The sequence below is a fragment of the Pezoporus wallicus genome, unplaced genomic scaffold (assembly GCF_028554395.1).
Source record: "Pezoporus wallicus isolate ANWC-B61680 ecotype Strahan unplaced genomic scaffold, APGP_CSIRO_Pwel_v1 contig_10817, whole genome shotgun sequence".
Taxonomy (NCBI): Eukaryota; Metazoa; Chordata; class Aves; order Psittaciformes; family Psittacidae; genus Pezoporus; species Pezoporus wallicus.
The window spans coordinates 1-16,225 of record NW_026635270.1 but is presented as its reverse complement, the minus strand read 5'-3'; the positions used below and the strand labels follow the sequence as shown (position 1 = coordinate 16,225).

The 16,225-nt window shown below is 60.7% G+C and overlaps 1 protein-coding gene across 1 annotated transcript; it reads right to left on the bottom strand.

Moving 5' to 3' along the window:
• Positions 1-1,290: 1,290 nt before the first annotated feature.
• LOC130602984 (ATP-dependent DNA helicase Q4-like) lies at positions 1,291-16,002 on the bottom strand. The gene is made up of 23 exons (XM_057416376.1): positions 15,919-16,002; positions 14,901-14,934; positions 13,617-13,726; positions 13,255-13,393; positions 12,404-13,055; positions 11,639-11,738; positions 10,871-10,997; positions 9,889-10,014; positions 9,564-9,713; positions 9,387-9,479; positions 9,068-9,288; positions 8,756-8,944; positions 8,484-8,666; positions 7,654-7,817; positions 5,127-5,406; positions 5,000-5,035; positions 4,138-4,297; positions 3,929-4,058; positions 3,660-3,832; positions 2,004-2,190; positions 1,719-1,869; positions 1,491-1,599; positions 1,291-1,418 (listed from the first exon to the last, which is right to left on the bottom strand). Exons 1-23 carry the CDS (start codon positions 16,000-16,002, stop codon positions 1,297-1,299), a joined length of 3,720 nt encoding a protein of 1,239 aa, XP_057272359.1. The 3' UTR covers positions 1,291-1,296.
• Positions 16,003-16,225: the final 223 nt, after the last annotated feature.

The following is a 16,225-nucleotide window of genomic DNA, read 5'->3' as shown; positions in this document are numbered from 1 at the left end:
CACAGCAGGTACCTGGTGCCCCATAGCCATGGGGTGCCCATGGACCCACAGCAGGTACCCAGTGCCCCATAGCCATGGGGTGCCTATGGACCCACAGCAGGTACCCAGTGCCCCATAGCCATGGGGTGCCCATGGACCCACAGCAGGTACCCGGTGCCCCATAGCCATGGTCCAAGCCCCTATTTCCATTGTAATGGGCATCCAACCCCCTATCTCCATGGCAACGGGTATCCTACCCCCTTATCTCCATGGCAACGGGCATCCTACCCCCTTATCTCCATAGTAATGGGTGTCCAACCCCCCTATCTCCATGGCAATGGGTATCCAACCCACATATCTCCATGGCAATGGGTAGCCAACACCGCTATCTCCATGGCGATGGGTAACCAACACCGCTATCTCCATGGTGATGGGTATCCACCTCCTTATCTCCATAGTAATGGGTGTCCAACCCACATATCTCCATGGCAATGGGTATCCAACACCGCTATCTCCATGGTGATGGGCATCCACCTCCTTATCTCTGTGGTTATGGACATCCATCCCCTTATCTCCATGGCAACGGGCATCCTACCCCCTTATCTCCATAGCGATGGGCATCCACCCCTCCATCTCCATTGCAAAGGGCGTCCTACCCCCTTATCTCCATGGCAACGGGCATCCTACCCCCTTATCTCCATAGCGATGGGCATCCACCCCTCCATCTCCATGGCAATGGGCATCCTACCCCCTTATCTCCATGGCAACGGGCATCCTACCCCCTTATCTCCATAGCGATGGGCATCCACCCCTCCATCTCCATTGCAAAGGGCATCCTACCCCCTTATCTCCATGGCAACGGGCATCCTACCCCCTTATCTCCATAGCAACGGGCATCCACCCCTCCATCTCCATGGCAACGGGCATCCTACCCCCTTATCTCCATGGCAACGGGCATCCTACCCCCTTATCTCCACAGCGATGGGCATCACCCCTCCATCTCCATGGCGACACCCCCTCTCCATCACCATCGTAACACAGGCAGGATGTGCCTCAAATCCAGGAGTTTAATTAATTAATTCCTCAATAAAAACCCATACAAAACCCATAAAAACCAAGCGGGGGCAGTGCCCGGAGCAGGCAGGACAGGCACAAACCCCAACCCAACCCAACCCCAACCCCAAGACGTGCTCCTCAAGGGGTGCACAACGCGGGGGTGATGCCCCCTTGGCCTTCACGTACGAGGCGCCGGCAGCATCCTCAGCAGGCTCCGGTCCTCAGGGGTTGTGGCACGAGGGGCGATGCCTCCTCCTGGCCTCACCTGGTGGCCAGGATCTCCTCGGTGGCCACGCGGGCGAGCTGGTGGAAGTCCATGCACAGATACCTCCTCCAGAAGCGCCGGTCCCGGCCGTAGACCTGGGCAGGGAAGCAGGGGCTTCCTGTGGAGGAAGAGCGTGGTTGGGAGGAGGAGGAGGAGGAAGAGCCCAGCCCCGAGCTCTGCCTTCTCCTACCGATGCCGTGGAAGATCCTGGCCACGGCTCTCCCGGTGAACTTCTCGTCCCGGCGGATGTCGAGGAAGCGCCGGATGTCGGCGCGGATCCGGTCCTCCCAGTCCTGCAGCTGAGGAGGATGGGGAAGGGGGGGTCCAGGTCACAGCCGTCCTCCCCACCTCATCCCCACGCTCCTCCCTGGCGCCGTGGGGCCGAGAGAGCTCCCCAAGGGGAAGGGGATGCGCTCACTTGGGCGCCATCGGGACCTTCATCCTCCTCCTCCTCGCGGCCGCGCTCAACCGGCTCCTTCTCGAAGTAGGCGCTGAGCAGAGCCTTCAGGCGGGAGCTCCTCTCCTCTTCCTCATCCACAGGGTGAGGGCCATAGGTCTGGAAGGCCACGCTGCAGCCCAGCATCAGCCTCCTCCTCCTCCTCTTCCTCCTCCCTTCCCAAACTGGGAGGGATGGGCAACCACTGGGGCTACCAAAGCAAGGGCTCCGTAGGGTTTTGGGGGGGTCTTCTCCAGCCGTACTCACCTCTGGAAGGCCTGGAAGCAGGCCCGGAGCTGGCCAAGGGCCATCTTCTCCCTGGCCACCACTCTCTGGTGGAGGAAGTCGCAGACGGAGTCCAGCTCCTCGTCGCTGAGGTCGCCGTAGGCGCGGAGGTGGAAGGAGAGGTCTCCAAACTCCACCACGACCCCGCTCTTCCCAGCACTGCGGCCGTCTGAAGGCACCAAGAGAGGCTTGAGAGCAACAATGATCTGGTGTCCATCAAGACCTGGGGCCCACCACCACCTGATGGCCACCAAGACCTGGCCTCCACCAAGACCCCGAGCCCACCATGACCTGGAGCCACTAAGACCTGCAAACCACCAAGACCTGGCACCCACCAAGACCTGGAGCCCACCAAGACCTGGCCCTCACCAAGACCTGGAGCCCACCAAGACCTGGAGCCCACCAAGACCTGGAGCCCACCAAGACCTGTCCCTCACCAAGACCTGGTGCCCACCAAGACGTGGCCCTCACCAAGACCTGGAGCCCACCAAGACCTGGAGCCCACCAAGACCTGGAGCCCACCAAGACCTGGCCCTTGCCAAGACCTGAAGGCCATCAAGACCTCATGCTCACCAAGACCTGGTGCCCACCAAGACCTGGAGCCCACCAAGACCTGGCGCCCGACAAGAACTGGAGCCCATCAAACCCTGTCCCTCACCAAGACCTGGAGTCCACCAAGACCTGGCACCCACCAAGACCTGGTGCCCATCATGACCTGGCACCCACCAAGACCTGGCACCCACCAAGACCTAGAGCCCACCAAGACCTGGCACCCAACAAGACCTGAAGCCCATCAAGACTTGGCCATCACCAAGACCTGGAGCCCACCAAGACCTGGAGCCCGACAAGAACTGAAGCCCACCAAGACCTGGCCCTCACCAAGACCTGGAGCCCATCAAGACCTGGCACCCAACAAGACCTGGAGCCCACCAAGACCTGGCCCTCACCAAGACCTGGAGCCCAACAAGACCTGAAGCCCACCAAGACCTGGAGCCCATCAAGCCCTGGCCCTCACCAAGACCTGGCACCCACCAAGACCTGGAGCCCACCAAGACCTGGCGCCCACCAAGACCTGGCGCCCACCAAGACCTGGAGCCCACCAAGACCTGGAGCCCATCAAGCCCAGGCCCTCACCAAGACCTGGAGCCCACCAAGACCTGGAGCCCACCAAGACCAGGCACCCACCAAGACCAGGCCCTCACCAAGACCTGGAGCCCACCAAGACCTGGCACCCACCAAGACCTGGCCCTCACCAAGACCTGGAACCCACCAAGACCTGAAGCCCACCAAGACCTGGCACCCACCAAGATCTGGCCCTCACCAAGACCTGGCGCCCACCAAGACCTGGCACCCACCAAGACCTGGCCCTCACCAAGACCTGGCCCTCACCAAGACCTAGCACCCACCAAGACCTGGCACCCACCAAGACCTGGAACCCACCAAGACCTGGAACCCACCAAGACCTGGAGCCCACCAAGACCTGGAACCCACCAAGACCTGGCCCTCACCAAGACCTGGAGCCCACCAAGACCTGGCACCCATCAAGACTTGGTCCTCACCAAGACTTGGCCCTCACCAAGACCCCGCCGACAGGCCGCATCCCCCTCCCTCCCAAGGAACCCTGGCAGATGCCGGTACCTCTCCGCAGCCGCGGGTCCCACTGGAGCTGGCGCAGGGCTCGTTTCACCAGCACCACCTCCCACCCCATGGAGTCGCTCAAGGAGACCACGTTGAACTCCACGGAGCTGCTCTCCACGTGCTCCTTGCCCTCCAAGCGCTCCCGAGCCAGGAACACGGCGACGGGGGGGGAGCTGAGGACCAGGAGACACCGAAACCACGTTGGCCCCACGGTTCGGAGCCCCATTGGCACAGCCCACGGCCACGGTGGCCACCACGGGGGCTCCTACCTCCGAGCCACGTCCCGGAGCTGCCGGGCTCCTCCATAGCACTGGAGCCGGCACGAGGAGTAGGTGGGAGGCAGCAGCTCCAACCAGCGCCGCGGGTGAAGCTCCAGGTAGCACAGGAGGGTCTCGATAGCTGCAGGACAGGAGGTTGAGGAGCTGCTGGAGGGCTCCCAAAGGGATCTGGGGTCTCCAAGGCTGGGTATTGCCATCACCTTCCTCTCGCAGGTCCAGGGCCTCCACGGTTGGTTGGATGGGGATGGCTCGCTCGTGCTTGTAGCACACCCGGGCCCCGCTCTGCCTTGTCCCACTCGCCTCCTCTCCCACCTCTTCCTGCAGGAGCTCGGCCAGCTCAGCATCTTCCACCTGCCCAGCCTGCAATGGAGGGGGAGAGAGGACATCCCGACCATCCCAACCGCTCCCCAGGCCGGATCCTTCCCCTCATCCTCACTGCGCTCAACTGAGCTCATGGACTCATGGAATGTGCTGGAAAGGAGCTCAAAGTTCACCCAGCTCCAAGCCCTGCCACGGGGAGGGGACATCTTCCCCTAGAGTGGGGTGCTCCAAGCAACAACCAACACTGCCAGGGATGGGGCAGCCACAGCTTCGCCATTCCACCCCTCCCAGCGTCCCACCGCCCTCATTCATCCCAAGATCCCATCCAACTCTTCCCTCTTCCAGTTGGATCCATTCCTCCTCCTCCCATCTCCCCATCCCTTGTCCCAAGCCCCTCTCCAGGCTCCCTGCAGGCCCTGGAGCTGCTCTGAGGTCTCCCCTTCAGGAGCCGTCTCCTCTCCATCATCTCCCCAACGTGACCACCACCAACCAAAGCATCTCCACCGCGTTCCCCCACCAGCGATGACCTCAGGAGCCCTCTCCTCACCCAACACCCCCAAGTCCTTCTCCCCAGCTTCCTTTTGGTGCTCCATGGTTCGACCGCTGTCACTGAGGTCCTCGCACCAGATGTGACCCCCCCAGAGCTGCCTCATCCCAACCTCCGGTGCGCCCCATCCCATCCCATCCCGTTCCTCCCAGAGCCCCATCCCGATGGGACCGGTGCTGATGGCTTCATCCCCCATAGATGTGCCGCCGCAGCTCTCGTGCAGGTCCCCCCTGGGAGAGCAAGGGTCAACCTTGGCCAAGGAGAGCCCCAAGACCCAAGGAGAACGCCAACGCCAACCCCGTTCCGTGCCTCCAACGCTACCTCCGGATCCAAGAAGAGGTGGCAATGAGCGGTGGCCCCGTCCCGCCCGGCGCGCCCGATCTCCTGCACGTAGCTCTCCAAGCTCTTGGGCATGTTGTAGTGGATCACCCCGCGCACGTCCGCCTTATCCAGCCCCATCCCAAAGGCCACCGTGGCCACCACCACGCGGAGGTGGCCGCTCATGAAGCGGCTCTGCACGCGGCGGCGCTCGGCGGCGGAGAGGCCGGCGTGGTAGGAATCGGCCAACTCAACTGAGGACCGGCGCTGGAGGCTCCTCTGCCTGAAGGAAGAAGAGGAGAGGCTTGAATGGGGCTCGAGGAGGGGGTTTCCAGGCCTGGAAACCCCCAAAGGGGGGGGTGGAATTGGGAAGGGGATGAGGAGAAGACCCTGCCCTGGCGTTGGGATCGATGGGGAGGAGAGGAATGGGTGCGTTCCTCGGCTCTTTGGTCGCTGCCGAGCGTTATCGAGCTCTGGTTGGTTTGGAAATGGGGTGGCAGGATCCGGGGGGTTCCAGGTTGAGAAGGAAGGAAGCCCATTGAGGTGGACAAGGAGGGCTAAACTCAATCTCAAGGACTTCGGCAGCACCAAAACCAGGCTTTGAGGGCCCAAATGGAGCCAGAAACCTTCCCAAAAGCACAGCTCGTTCCCTGTGGATTTCCTGTTCCAACATGGATCCACCAGGTGAGATATCCCAGGCTCTATTCCATTATGGATCCACCAGGTGAGATATCCCAGGCTCTATTCCATTGTGGATCCACCAGGTGAGATATCCCAGGCTCTATTCCATTATGGATCCACCAGGTGAGATATCCCAGGCTCCATTCCATTATGGATCCACCAGGTGAGATATCCCAGGCTCCATTCCATTGTGGATCCACCAGGTGAGATATCCCAGGCTCTATTCCATTATGGATCCACCAGGTGAGATATCCCAGGCTCTATTCCATTATGGATCCACCAGGTGAGATATCCCAGGCTCCATTCCATTATGGATCCACCAGGTGAGATATCCCAGGCTCTATTCCATTATGGATCCACCAGGTGAGATATCCCAGGCTCTATTCCATTATGGATCCACCAGGTGAGATATCCCAGGCTCTATTCCATTATGGATCCACCAGGTGAGATATCCCAGGCTCTATTCCATTATGGATCCACCAGGTGAGATATCCCAGGCTCTATTCCATTATGGATCCACCAGGTGAGATATCCCAGGCTCCATTCCATTATGGATCCACCAGGTGAGATATCCCAGGCTCTATTCCATTATGGATCCACCAGGTGAGATATCCCAGGCTCTATTCCATTGTGGATCCACCAGGTGAGATATCCCAGGCTCTATTCCATTATGGATCCACCAGGTGAGATATCCCAGGCTCTATTCCATTATGGATCCACCAGGTGAGATATCCCAGGCTCTATTCCATTATGGATCCACCAGGTGAGATATCCCAGGCTCTATTCCATTGTGGATCCACCAGGTGAGATATTCCAGGCTCCATTCCAACATGGATCCACCACATGGGCTCTATTCCATTATGGATCCACCACACTTGCTCTCTGGGCTCCATTCCATTATGGATCCACCAGGTGAGATATTCCAGGGTCTATTCCATTATGGATCCACCACACGGGCTCTGTTCCATTACAGATCCACCACAGGGGCTCTCTGGGCTCCGTTCCAGTGTGGATCCACCACAGGGGCTCTCTGGGCTCCATTCCATTATGGATCCACCACACAGGCTCCATTCCATTATGGATCCACCACACAGGCTCCATTCCATTATGGATCCACCACACGGACTCTCTGGGCTCCATTCCATTATGGATCCACCACAGGGGCTCCATTCCATTGTGGATCCACCACACGGGCTCTCTGGGCTCCGTTCCAGTGTGGATCCACCAGGTGAGATATCCCAGGCTCTATTCCATTGCGGATCCACCACAGGGGCTCCATTCCATTATGGATCCACCACAGGGGCTCTCTGGGCTCTATTCCATTACGGATCCACCACAGGGGCTCCGTTCCATTGTGGATCCACCACAGGGGCTCTCTGGGCTCCATTCCATTATGGATCCACCACACGGGCTCCATTCCATTATGGATCCACCACAGGGGCTCTCTGGGCTCTCTTCCATTACAGATCCACCACAGGGGCTCCGTTCCATTGCGGATCCACCACAGGGGCTCCATTCCATTATGGATCCACCACAGGGGCTCTCTGGGCTCTATTCCATTATGGATCCACCACAGGGGCTCTCTGGGCTCTATTCCATTATGGATCCACCACAGGGGCTCTCTGGGCTCTATTCCATTACAGATCCACCACAGGGGCTCCGTTCCATTGCGGATCCACCACAGGGGCTCCATTCCATTATGGATCCACCACAGGGGCTCTCTGGGCTCCGTTCCATTGCGGATCCACCACAGGGGCTCCGTTCCATTGCGGATCCACCACAGGGGCTCTCTGGGCTCCGTTCCAGTGCGGATGCACCTCGTTCGGGCTCTATTCCCGATGCCGCTCACCTACCCTTGGCCTTCCTCCCCCGGGCAGCGTCCCGGCGCGGCGTTCCCTGGAGGCAGGTCCGGATGAGCGCCGCGACGCGCGCCGTCTCCTCCCGCCGCGTGCAGTAGACGATGATGGAGTCCAGGGAGCCAAAACGCTCCCCTTGGAGCAGGGAGATCAAGGCCTGAGGATGGAGAACCATGGGATGGGGGGGGGTCGGGAGGGGGACCTGGTCGTGCCATGGGAGCGGGGTTCCAGCCCCTCCAGTGCCAACCTGGCCTTGAGCACTGCCAGGGATGGGGCAATCCCAATCCCAAAGGGTTTGAAGGTCCCCCCACGAAGAAGAGTTAGGGGGGGATTTTCCATCCTAGAGGAGCTGTTGGAGGGAGGCCAGAGGAGGCCATGGAGATGCTGGAGCCAAGCTGAGAGAGCTGGGCTGGGGCAGCCTGGACAAGAGAAGGCTCCTGAAGGGGAGACCTGAGAGCAGCTCCAGTGCCTAAAGGGGCTGCAGGGAACCTGGAGAGGGGCTTGGGATGAGGGCTGCAGGGATGGGATGAGGAGGAACGGCTGCAACTGGAAGGGGGAGGAATTAGATGAAACCTCTGGAAGTTCTTCCCCACGAGGGTGGTGGGACACTGGAAGAGGTTGAATGGAGAAGTCCGGGATGCTCCATCCCTGGCAGTGCTCAAGGCCCGGTTGGACACAGGGGGCTTGGAGCACCCTGCTCCAGTAGGAAGGTGTCCCTACCCACGGTAGGGCTTGGAGCTGGATGACCTTCAAGGTCCCTTCCAACCCAACCCCTTCCAGGCTTCCCCGCTCACAGCAACAAACCCCATTCCCTTGTCCCTACCTCATCCCTGTCCCTGTCCATGGAGACGGAGAGGAGCAGGTTGGGGGGCACGGCGGCCGAGCGCACCGTTACCCCTTCCTCGGGAGGGATTCCCAGATGCTGGACCACATCCCGCGCCGCGGCCACCGTGGCCGTCGCCGTCAGCCCGAGGAAGCAGCGCACACCCAGGCGACGGCGCAGAACCTGGTGGGAAGGGGAGGGGAGGCGAGGTTGGATCCCTGCCTGCATTCCCCAAAGCCTCCTTCGGGATGGGGCTTCTCCCTCCCTCCCACCTTGCAGAGCCGCAGGTAGCAGGGTCGGAAGTTGTGGGACCACTCGGAGACGCAATGGGCTTCGTCGATGCAGGCGAAGGCCACGGGCGGCAGGCGGTCGGCGGAGGGCAGGAATCCACCTCCGGATCCACCGCCCCCAACCAGAGCTTCCGGGGACAGCAGCAGGATCTGCACTTGGCCCTGCATCACCTATGGGACACCCCCAAGGTGTCCATTGGGTGCAACGGGAGGTCCTCCCATCGGAACGCGGCCCCGTTGAGGTCCCTCGTGGAGCACACACGGCTCTCCCATGGAGGACGCGTGGTCCCTCACCTTCTCCATCGCTGCTTCCCGTTGGGATCGGGGCATGTTGGAGTGGATGCAGACGGCCTTCAGGCACCGTGGAAGCCCCGAGACCTGATCATCCATGAGGGACACCAGAGGGGAGATGACCAAGGCGATGCACTTGGAGCGCTTGCGGTAGAGGTAAGCGGGGAGCTGGTAGCAAAGAGACTTCCCCATCCCTGTGGACAACACCACCAAGGTGGAGAGACCTGGAAGAAGAGCCGAGGCGTTGGGGACCACCTCAATCGCTTGGGCTCCCCCTGCTCATGGAGAGGAGAGGAAGAGGAGGAGGAAGAAGGAAACCCACCGGAGAGGATCCTCATGATGGCCACCTCCTGGCCGGGGCGGAAGGAGCTGTACCCAAAAGCCTGCAGAGCTTCAACCACCTCCTTTGGGGTCTCTGCAGGGGACCACACGTGCTTAGGGGAGGAGCAGAGGCCCCCGACCCACCCCGCCATGGCTGGAGCATCCCTTGGAGCCCTACCTTGCACCTTCCCCTCCGGTCCGAGGCCGTAGAGGGGCTCCATGGGCGCTGGTGGAGCTGGGGGCTCGTACGCCGGCCTCCATCCATCCAGGGGAGTGGTTGCCCCCAAAATCCCATTGGATCCTTCCACGCTGCTGCCTCCAATCCCTGCTGGGGTTGAAAGGCAGCAGCTGGGACCCCATCACCAGGAGCCTGCTGCTCCCGGACCAAGCCCTATGCCAGCATCGCCCCGAGCTGCCCAAACCCCGGTCAGATCCCTCTGGGATGAAGGAAACCATCCCACGTCTCCATGGGCTCATCCCAAAGCCGGCGGCCAGGGCCTCACCGGAGAGCTCCGGGCAGAAGGTGTTGGTCCTACGAGCCACCTCCTCCAACGTGGGCAATGGAGCTTCCTCCTCCTCCTCCTCTTCCTCAGGAGCGGGGCCGCTCTTCTCCACCCCTCTGGCAGTTCCTAGTGGGAAAGGGGCCTTCCCTTCACTCACCTCCATGGGGAGCAGCAGCCCCATGGTTCCCCCCGCTCCCAGACGTTATCCCTGAAAGCCCTTGAGGAAACAGGGGAGAGAAGCCCCAGGGAGGAGGGAATCCGAACCCGGCCCTTGGCTTTGCCAGGCCCATCCCATAATCCAAGCATCCAGAGCCAACCCTCAGCAAGGGTGGGAGAGCCTGGGAAGGAGAAGCTCCAGGAGACCTGAGAGCAGCTCCCAGTGCCTAAAGGGGCTCCAGGAAAGCTGGATTGGGGCTTGGGCCAAGGGCTGGAGGGATGGGAAGAGGGAAGAGTTGGATGGGATCTTGGGAAGTTCTTCCCCATGAGGGTGATGGAGACGTTTGGGATGCTCCATCCTCAAGGCCGGGTTGGACACAGGGCTTGGAGCACCCTGCTCCAGTGGAGCTGGATGGAAGTGGCTGATCCATCCCATCCCATCCCATCCCATCCCATCCCATCCCTCCCCTCCCATCCCATCCCATCCCATCCCATCCCTCCCATCCCATCCCTCCCCTCCCATCCCATCCCTCCCATCCCATCCCTCCCCTCCCATCCCTCCCATCCCATCTCATCCCATTCCTCCCATCCCATCCCATCCCATCCCTCCCATCCCATCCCATCCCCTCCCATCCCATCCCATCCCTCCCATCCCATCTCCTGCCTTCCCTTCCCATCTCCTGCCCATCCCATCCCATCTCATCCCATCCCATCCCATCCCATCCCATCTCATCCCATCCCATCCCCTCCCATCCCATCCCATCCCTCCCATCCCATCCCATCCCATCCCATCCCATCCCATCCCATCCCATGATCCCACGATCACCTTGGCCCTGGCACGACGATGCCCAGTGTCCCGTCCCCCCACAACGGAAGCAGACGTCAGCGCTGCGCCCCACGGATCCACCTCCTCCCAACCACCTGGCCTTCCTCTGCCACTTCTGCTTCCACATCTGCAAGGCAGGAGCAGCCCACGCCACGTTCCCACCTTGAGTGTCCACAAAGCCACGCTCGATCCCGTTGGATAGCCGAGGGTCTTCGGGGCTCTCCGGGATCCCGCTGGGCACCGAGGGGAGGCTGAGTGCTCGGTAGCTCCCTGGGTTCCCCCTTCACACCATGGGGGTTCTGTTGCCCCTTTTCCAGCCATCAGGAACCCCACTGTGGCACCTGTTCCCTCAGGAGCCATGGATGCCTCTCCTGGGTTCCTGACCCCCATCAGGGCTGCAGGAGGTGATGCAGGAACCCACGTTTCCCCCTCTCCCCATCCATGATCCAGCTCCCTATCGCACCCCTGCTTTCCCTCAGGACATCCCCAAGGGATCCACCCCAGATCCTTCCCGTGAGACTGATGGCCCTGACCACCTGGGAGCCGGGGGTGACCCTCAACCTTCCCTCCTGCCTTCTGGAACGCTCAAGGATGCCCCCAACGCCTCAAAGCCCACGGAGCAACGGCGTTGGGATGCGATCCCAACGGATCCCGTGCGAATGAATGAGGAGATCCTAAAGGAAGCTTGGGGAAGCCGAGTGGATCCCTCCCCACCTTTTTTTTGGGGGGGGGGGGGGAAATGTAGGGAGCCACCAGCTTGGCCTTTACCTGCTTGCGGAGGTGAATCCCTCGCAGGGCGAAGCCGCGGACGTGGCATCGACTGCGCAGGTTGAGCCGGACGAAATTCCCTCTGCTCCTTGGAAAAGCTCTGCAAGGAGAAGGTGGTGGGGAAGGGAAACCCCTGCCCGCGCCCAGGACACAGCAGGGAACATCCCCCCCCCCCCCCCCACTGACTGCCCCATAAGGGGGCTGGGAAGGAGGCATCTCCCCATCTCGTGGTCCCGTGCGGGTGGAGGAGATGGAGATGCTCGGAGCGCAGGGATGAGGGCAGGAGGACGTCGGGGTGAAAGGAAGCCCCCAGCGCCTTCCTCCGATGCAAAGGGACGTGGAGCTGCTCCAGAGGAGGCCATGGGGATGCTGCAGGGGCTGGAGCAGCTCTGCCCTGGAGCCAGGCTGGGAGAGCTGGGCTGGGGCAGCCTGGAGGAGAGGAGCCCTTAGAGCAGCCCCAGTGCCTAAAGGGGCTGCAGGAAAGCTGGAGAGGGGCTTGGGACGAGGGATGCAGGGATGGGATGAGGAGGAACGGCTCCGGCTGGAAGAGGGAGGAATTAGATGGGATCTTGGGATGAAGTTCTTCCCCCTGACGGTGGTGGGACACTGGAAGGGGTTGAATGGAGAAGTTCTGGCTGCCCCATCCCTGGCAGTGCTCAAGGCCAGGTTGGACACAGGGGGCTTGGAGCACCCTGCTCCAGTGGAAGGGGGCCCTGCCCCATGGCAAGGGGTTGGAGCTGGATGAAGCCACCCGATGGGTGCTACCTGGCAGCGATGACTCTGCGGGTGGACCTGGGCTTCTCCTCCTCCTCCTCCACCTCTCCCAGGAGGTTTTCCAAGGGCTCCATCACCTTCCTGAGCTCCTTTTGCTCTTCCTTCTCCTCTCGGCTCTCCTCCTCCTTCCCATTGCCGGCACCACGCGCTCCCTTGGCCGAGCCTCGGTGGCAACGCCGGAGCTTTGCCGGAGCCTCCTGTCCCCCATCCTCACGTGGCCTTTTCCGATTGGAATCTCCCCCTGCTTCTCCTCCCCTTCCTTCCTCCTGCTTCAGGGGGGCACCAACGGCTTCTCCTCCTCGCTCCTCCTCCGGCGGGGGACCCGCATCGGTCCCCTCACCCGTGGGTGCCCCTTGGCACCTGCGGAGCCAGGCGGGATCCAGCGAGCCCAGGGTCTGCGCCAACGTCTCCTTCAGCTCCTGGAATCTCCTCCTGGCCTGGGGAGCTTGGGAAGGCTTCGACCCCGCAGCCAGGATGAGGGGAGCCAGCCCGGACACCGAGGGGGGAAGGAGGAGATCTTCTGCTCTGGCTTCTTCCCTTAGCGAAGGCTCCATCGGCGCCGCGGACGCGTCGCGGCTCTTCCGGAGCTTGGGGATAACGGGGCTCTGCCTGGGCCCTGGGGCTCTCCGTGGGGTCAGGGGGGGGCTCCTGTGCGTGGAGGGAAAGGAGAAAGAGGGCTGAGATCCCCCTCCAAAACATTCCCCACCGGAGCTCCCGCGGTGCTCACCAGCATCTCCCCCCCCTTTGCCCATAGCGATGGAAGGAGGAGGCCTTGACGTTGGGGGTCCCCAAGAGGGGGAAGAGGCTCAGCAGCGGCTCCAGCCTCGAGCCGAGACCCATCCTGACCTTCCCAGCGGCTCCCAGCTTGGATTTCAGCTTCATCCCATAGGATTGCACCGAGGCCTCGGGCACGGGGGGGGTCAGGCGCGGCGCCTTCGGCTGCCGGTTGAGGTGCGAGCCCCAAGAGCTGGAATCCGGCACCTGCAAGGACACCGGGGAACGCTCGATCCCAAAAGGACCCAAATCCAAAGCTTCCCCACCCAAAAGGCCTGGAATTCTGTCATGGAGGTGAGCCCAGATGCACCCCAAGAGGAGAGGGGAGCGGGGGAAGCAGCTGCTCCGAGCTCATCCTTTGGAAGCGGGAAGAGAATCTGGGATGAGGGGAGCATCCCATGGGAATTGCCTGCGGTGGCCTCTCCAGTACCTGCTCTGTGATTGGAGGCTCCTGGGCTGCTGATTGGCCAGAGGGGCTGGGCTGGGCAGGATCCGACCCCACTTGCTGCTGCTTCAGCATCCTGTACTCCTTGTAAAGCCCTGGGAGAGGTCACCATGGAATCATGGAATGGGTTGGGATGAAGGGACCTTAAAGCTCCTCCACCTCCAAGCCCTGCCACTGGAGCAGGGGGCTCCAAGCCCCTGTGTCCAACCCGGCCTTGAGGATGGAGCATCCCAAACGTCTCCATCCAACCCCTCCCACCCCCCTCATGGGGAAGAACTTCCCAAGATCCCATCCAACTCTTCCCTCTTCCCATCCCTCCAGCCCTTGGCCCAAGCCCCAATCCAGCTTTCCTGGAGCCCCTTTAGGCACTGGGAGCTGCTCTCAGGTCTCCTGGAGCTTCTCCTTCCCAGGCTCTCCCACCCTTGCTGAGGGTTGGCTCTGGATGCTTGGATTATGGGATGGGCTTGGCAAAGCCAAGGGCCGGGTTCGGATTCCCTCCTCCCTGGGGCTTCTCTCCCCTGTTTCCTCAAGGGCTTTCAGGGATAACGTCTGGGAGCGGGGGGAACCATGGGGCTGCTGCTCCCCATGGAGGTGAGTGAAGGGAAGGCCCCTTTCCCACTAGGAACTGCCAGAGGGGTGGAGAAGAGCGGCCCCGCTCCTGAGGAAGAGGAGGAGGAGGAGGAGGAGGAAGCTCCATTGCCCACGTTGGAGGAGGTGGCTCGTAGGACCAACACCTTCTGCCCGGAGCTCGCCGGTGAGGCCCTGGCCGCCGGCTTTGGGATGAGCCCATGGAGACGTGGGATGGTTTCCTTCATCCCAGAGGGATCTGACCGGGGTTTGGGCAGCTCGGGGCGATGCTGGCATGGGGCTTGGTCCGGGAGCAGCAGGCTCCTGGTGATGGGGTCCCAGCTGCTGCCTTTCAACCCCAGCAGGGATTGGAGGCAGCAGCGTGGAAGGATCCAATGGGATTTTGGAGGCCAGGGATGGAGCATCCCAAACTTCTCCATCCAAACCCTCCCAGTGAACCAGCACCCTCACGGGGGAGAACTTCCCAAGATCCCATCCAACTCTTCCCTCTTCTCATTGGAGCTGTTCCTCCTCATCCCATCCCTGCATCCCGTGTCCAAAGCCCCTTTCCATGGGTCAGGCACTGGAGCCTCCTCTCCTCCAGGATCCATTTGGGCACCTGCACCCATTCAGCACCCACACGGGGACCCCAGAAGCAGCCAGGCCCCCCCAGGGTCCATGGGCTGAGATGGTCGCACTCACTCCTGGTGGCCTCCGGAGCTGCCTGGATGTCGGCCTGCAAAGGAAACACATCAGGAATCCCACTTGGATGAAAAGACCTTAAAGCTCATCCAGCTCCAACCCTTGATGTGGGCAGGGACACTTCCATTAGAGCAGGGTGCTCCAGCTCCCCCCCCCCCCCCCCCCCCCGCCTCTGTTGTCCTCTCTGGATCCTCTCCACATCCATCCGTTATCCATCCATCCATCCATCCATCATCCATCACATCCATCCATCCATCCATCCATCCTTCATCCATCCATCCATCCATCCATCATCCATCCATCCATCCCTTATCCATCCATCCGTTCATCCATCCATTATCCATCCATCCGTTCATCCATCCCTCCATCATCCATCCATTATCCGTCATTCATCTATTATCGATCCATTATCCATCCATTATCGATCCATTATCCATCTATTATCCATCCATTATTGATCCATCATCCATCCATTATCTGTTACCCATCCATCATCGATCCATTATCCATCCATTATCCATTATCCATCCATTATAGATCCATTATCCATCCATTATCGATCCATTATCCATCCATCATCGATCCATTATCCATCCATCATCGATCCATTATTGTTCCATTATCTATCCATTATCGATCCATCATTGATCCATTATCCATTATCCATCCATTATCGATCCATTATCCATCCATCATCCACCCATTATCAATCCATTACCCATCCATTATCGATCCATTATCCATTATCCATCCATTATCCATCCATTATCCATTATCCATCCATTACCCATTATCCATCCATTATCGATCTAGTATCCATTATTGATCCATTATCGATCCATTATCAATCCATCATCCATCCATTATCGATCCATTATCGATCCATTACCCACCCATTATCGATCCATTATCGATCCATTACCCATCCATTATCCATTACCCATCCATTATCGATCCAGTATCCATTACCCACCCATTATCGATCCATTACCCCTCCATTACCCCTCCATCCCGGTACCTGCCCGGGCTTCCTCCGCCTCTCCCTCACGAACTCCGCTTCCCATCCCTTCAGCAGCGCCTTCACCTCCCGGAGCCGCTCCATGGGGCCGGGGCCCGGCGGCTCTGGAGCGGGGTCAACGCGGGGATAAGGTGGGGGGGGTCCCGGTCCGGGGTAGACGTGGCCGCCCCGGGGATGCGGGGGGGTCCCGGTCCGGGGTAGACGTGGCCGCCCCGAGCCCCCCGTCCCTTAGAACGGCGGCGGCAGCGCGAACCTCTGGCTCCCGCCAGTCGTCAACCAATGGGAAGCGAGGAAGCGATGACAGACA

Coding starts and splice junctions, on each gene's coding strand:
- LOC130602984 (XM_057416376.1), bottom strand. CDS start 16,002: ATGGAGCGGCTCCGGGAGGTGAAGGCGCTGCTGAAGGGATGGGAAGCG. Junction 13,056..13,254: donor GGGAGCCGCTGGGAAGGTCA/GGATGGGTCTCG, acceptor CGCACAGGAGCC/CCCCCCTGACCCCACGGAGA. Junction 7,818..8,483: donor TGGACAGGGACAGGGATGAG/GTAGGGACAAGG, acceptor CTCCATCCTCAG/GCCTTGATCTCCCTGCTCCA.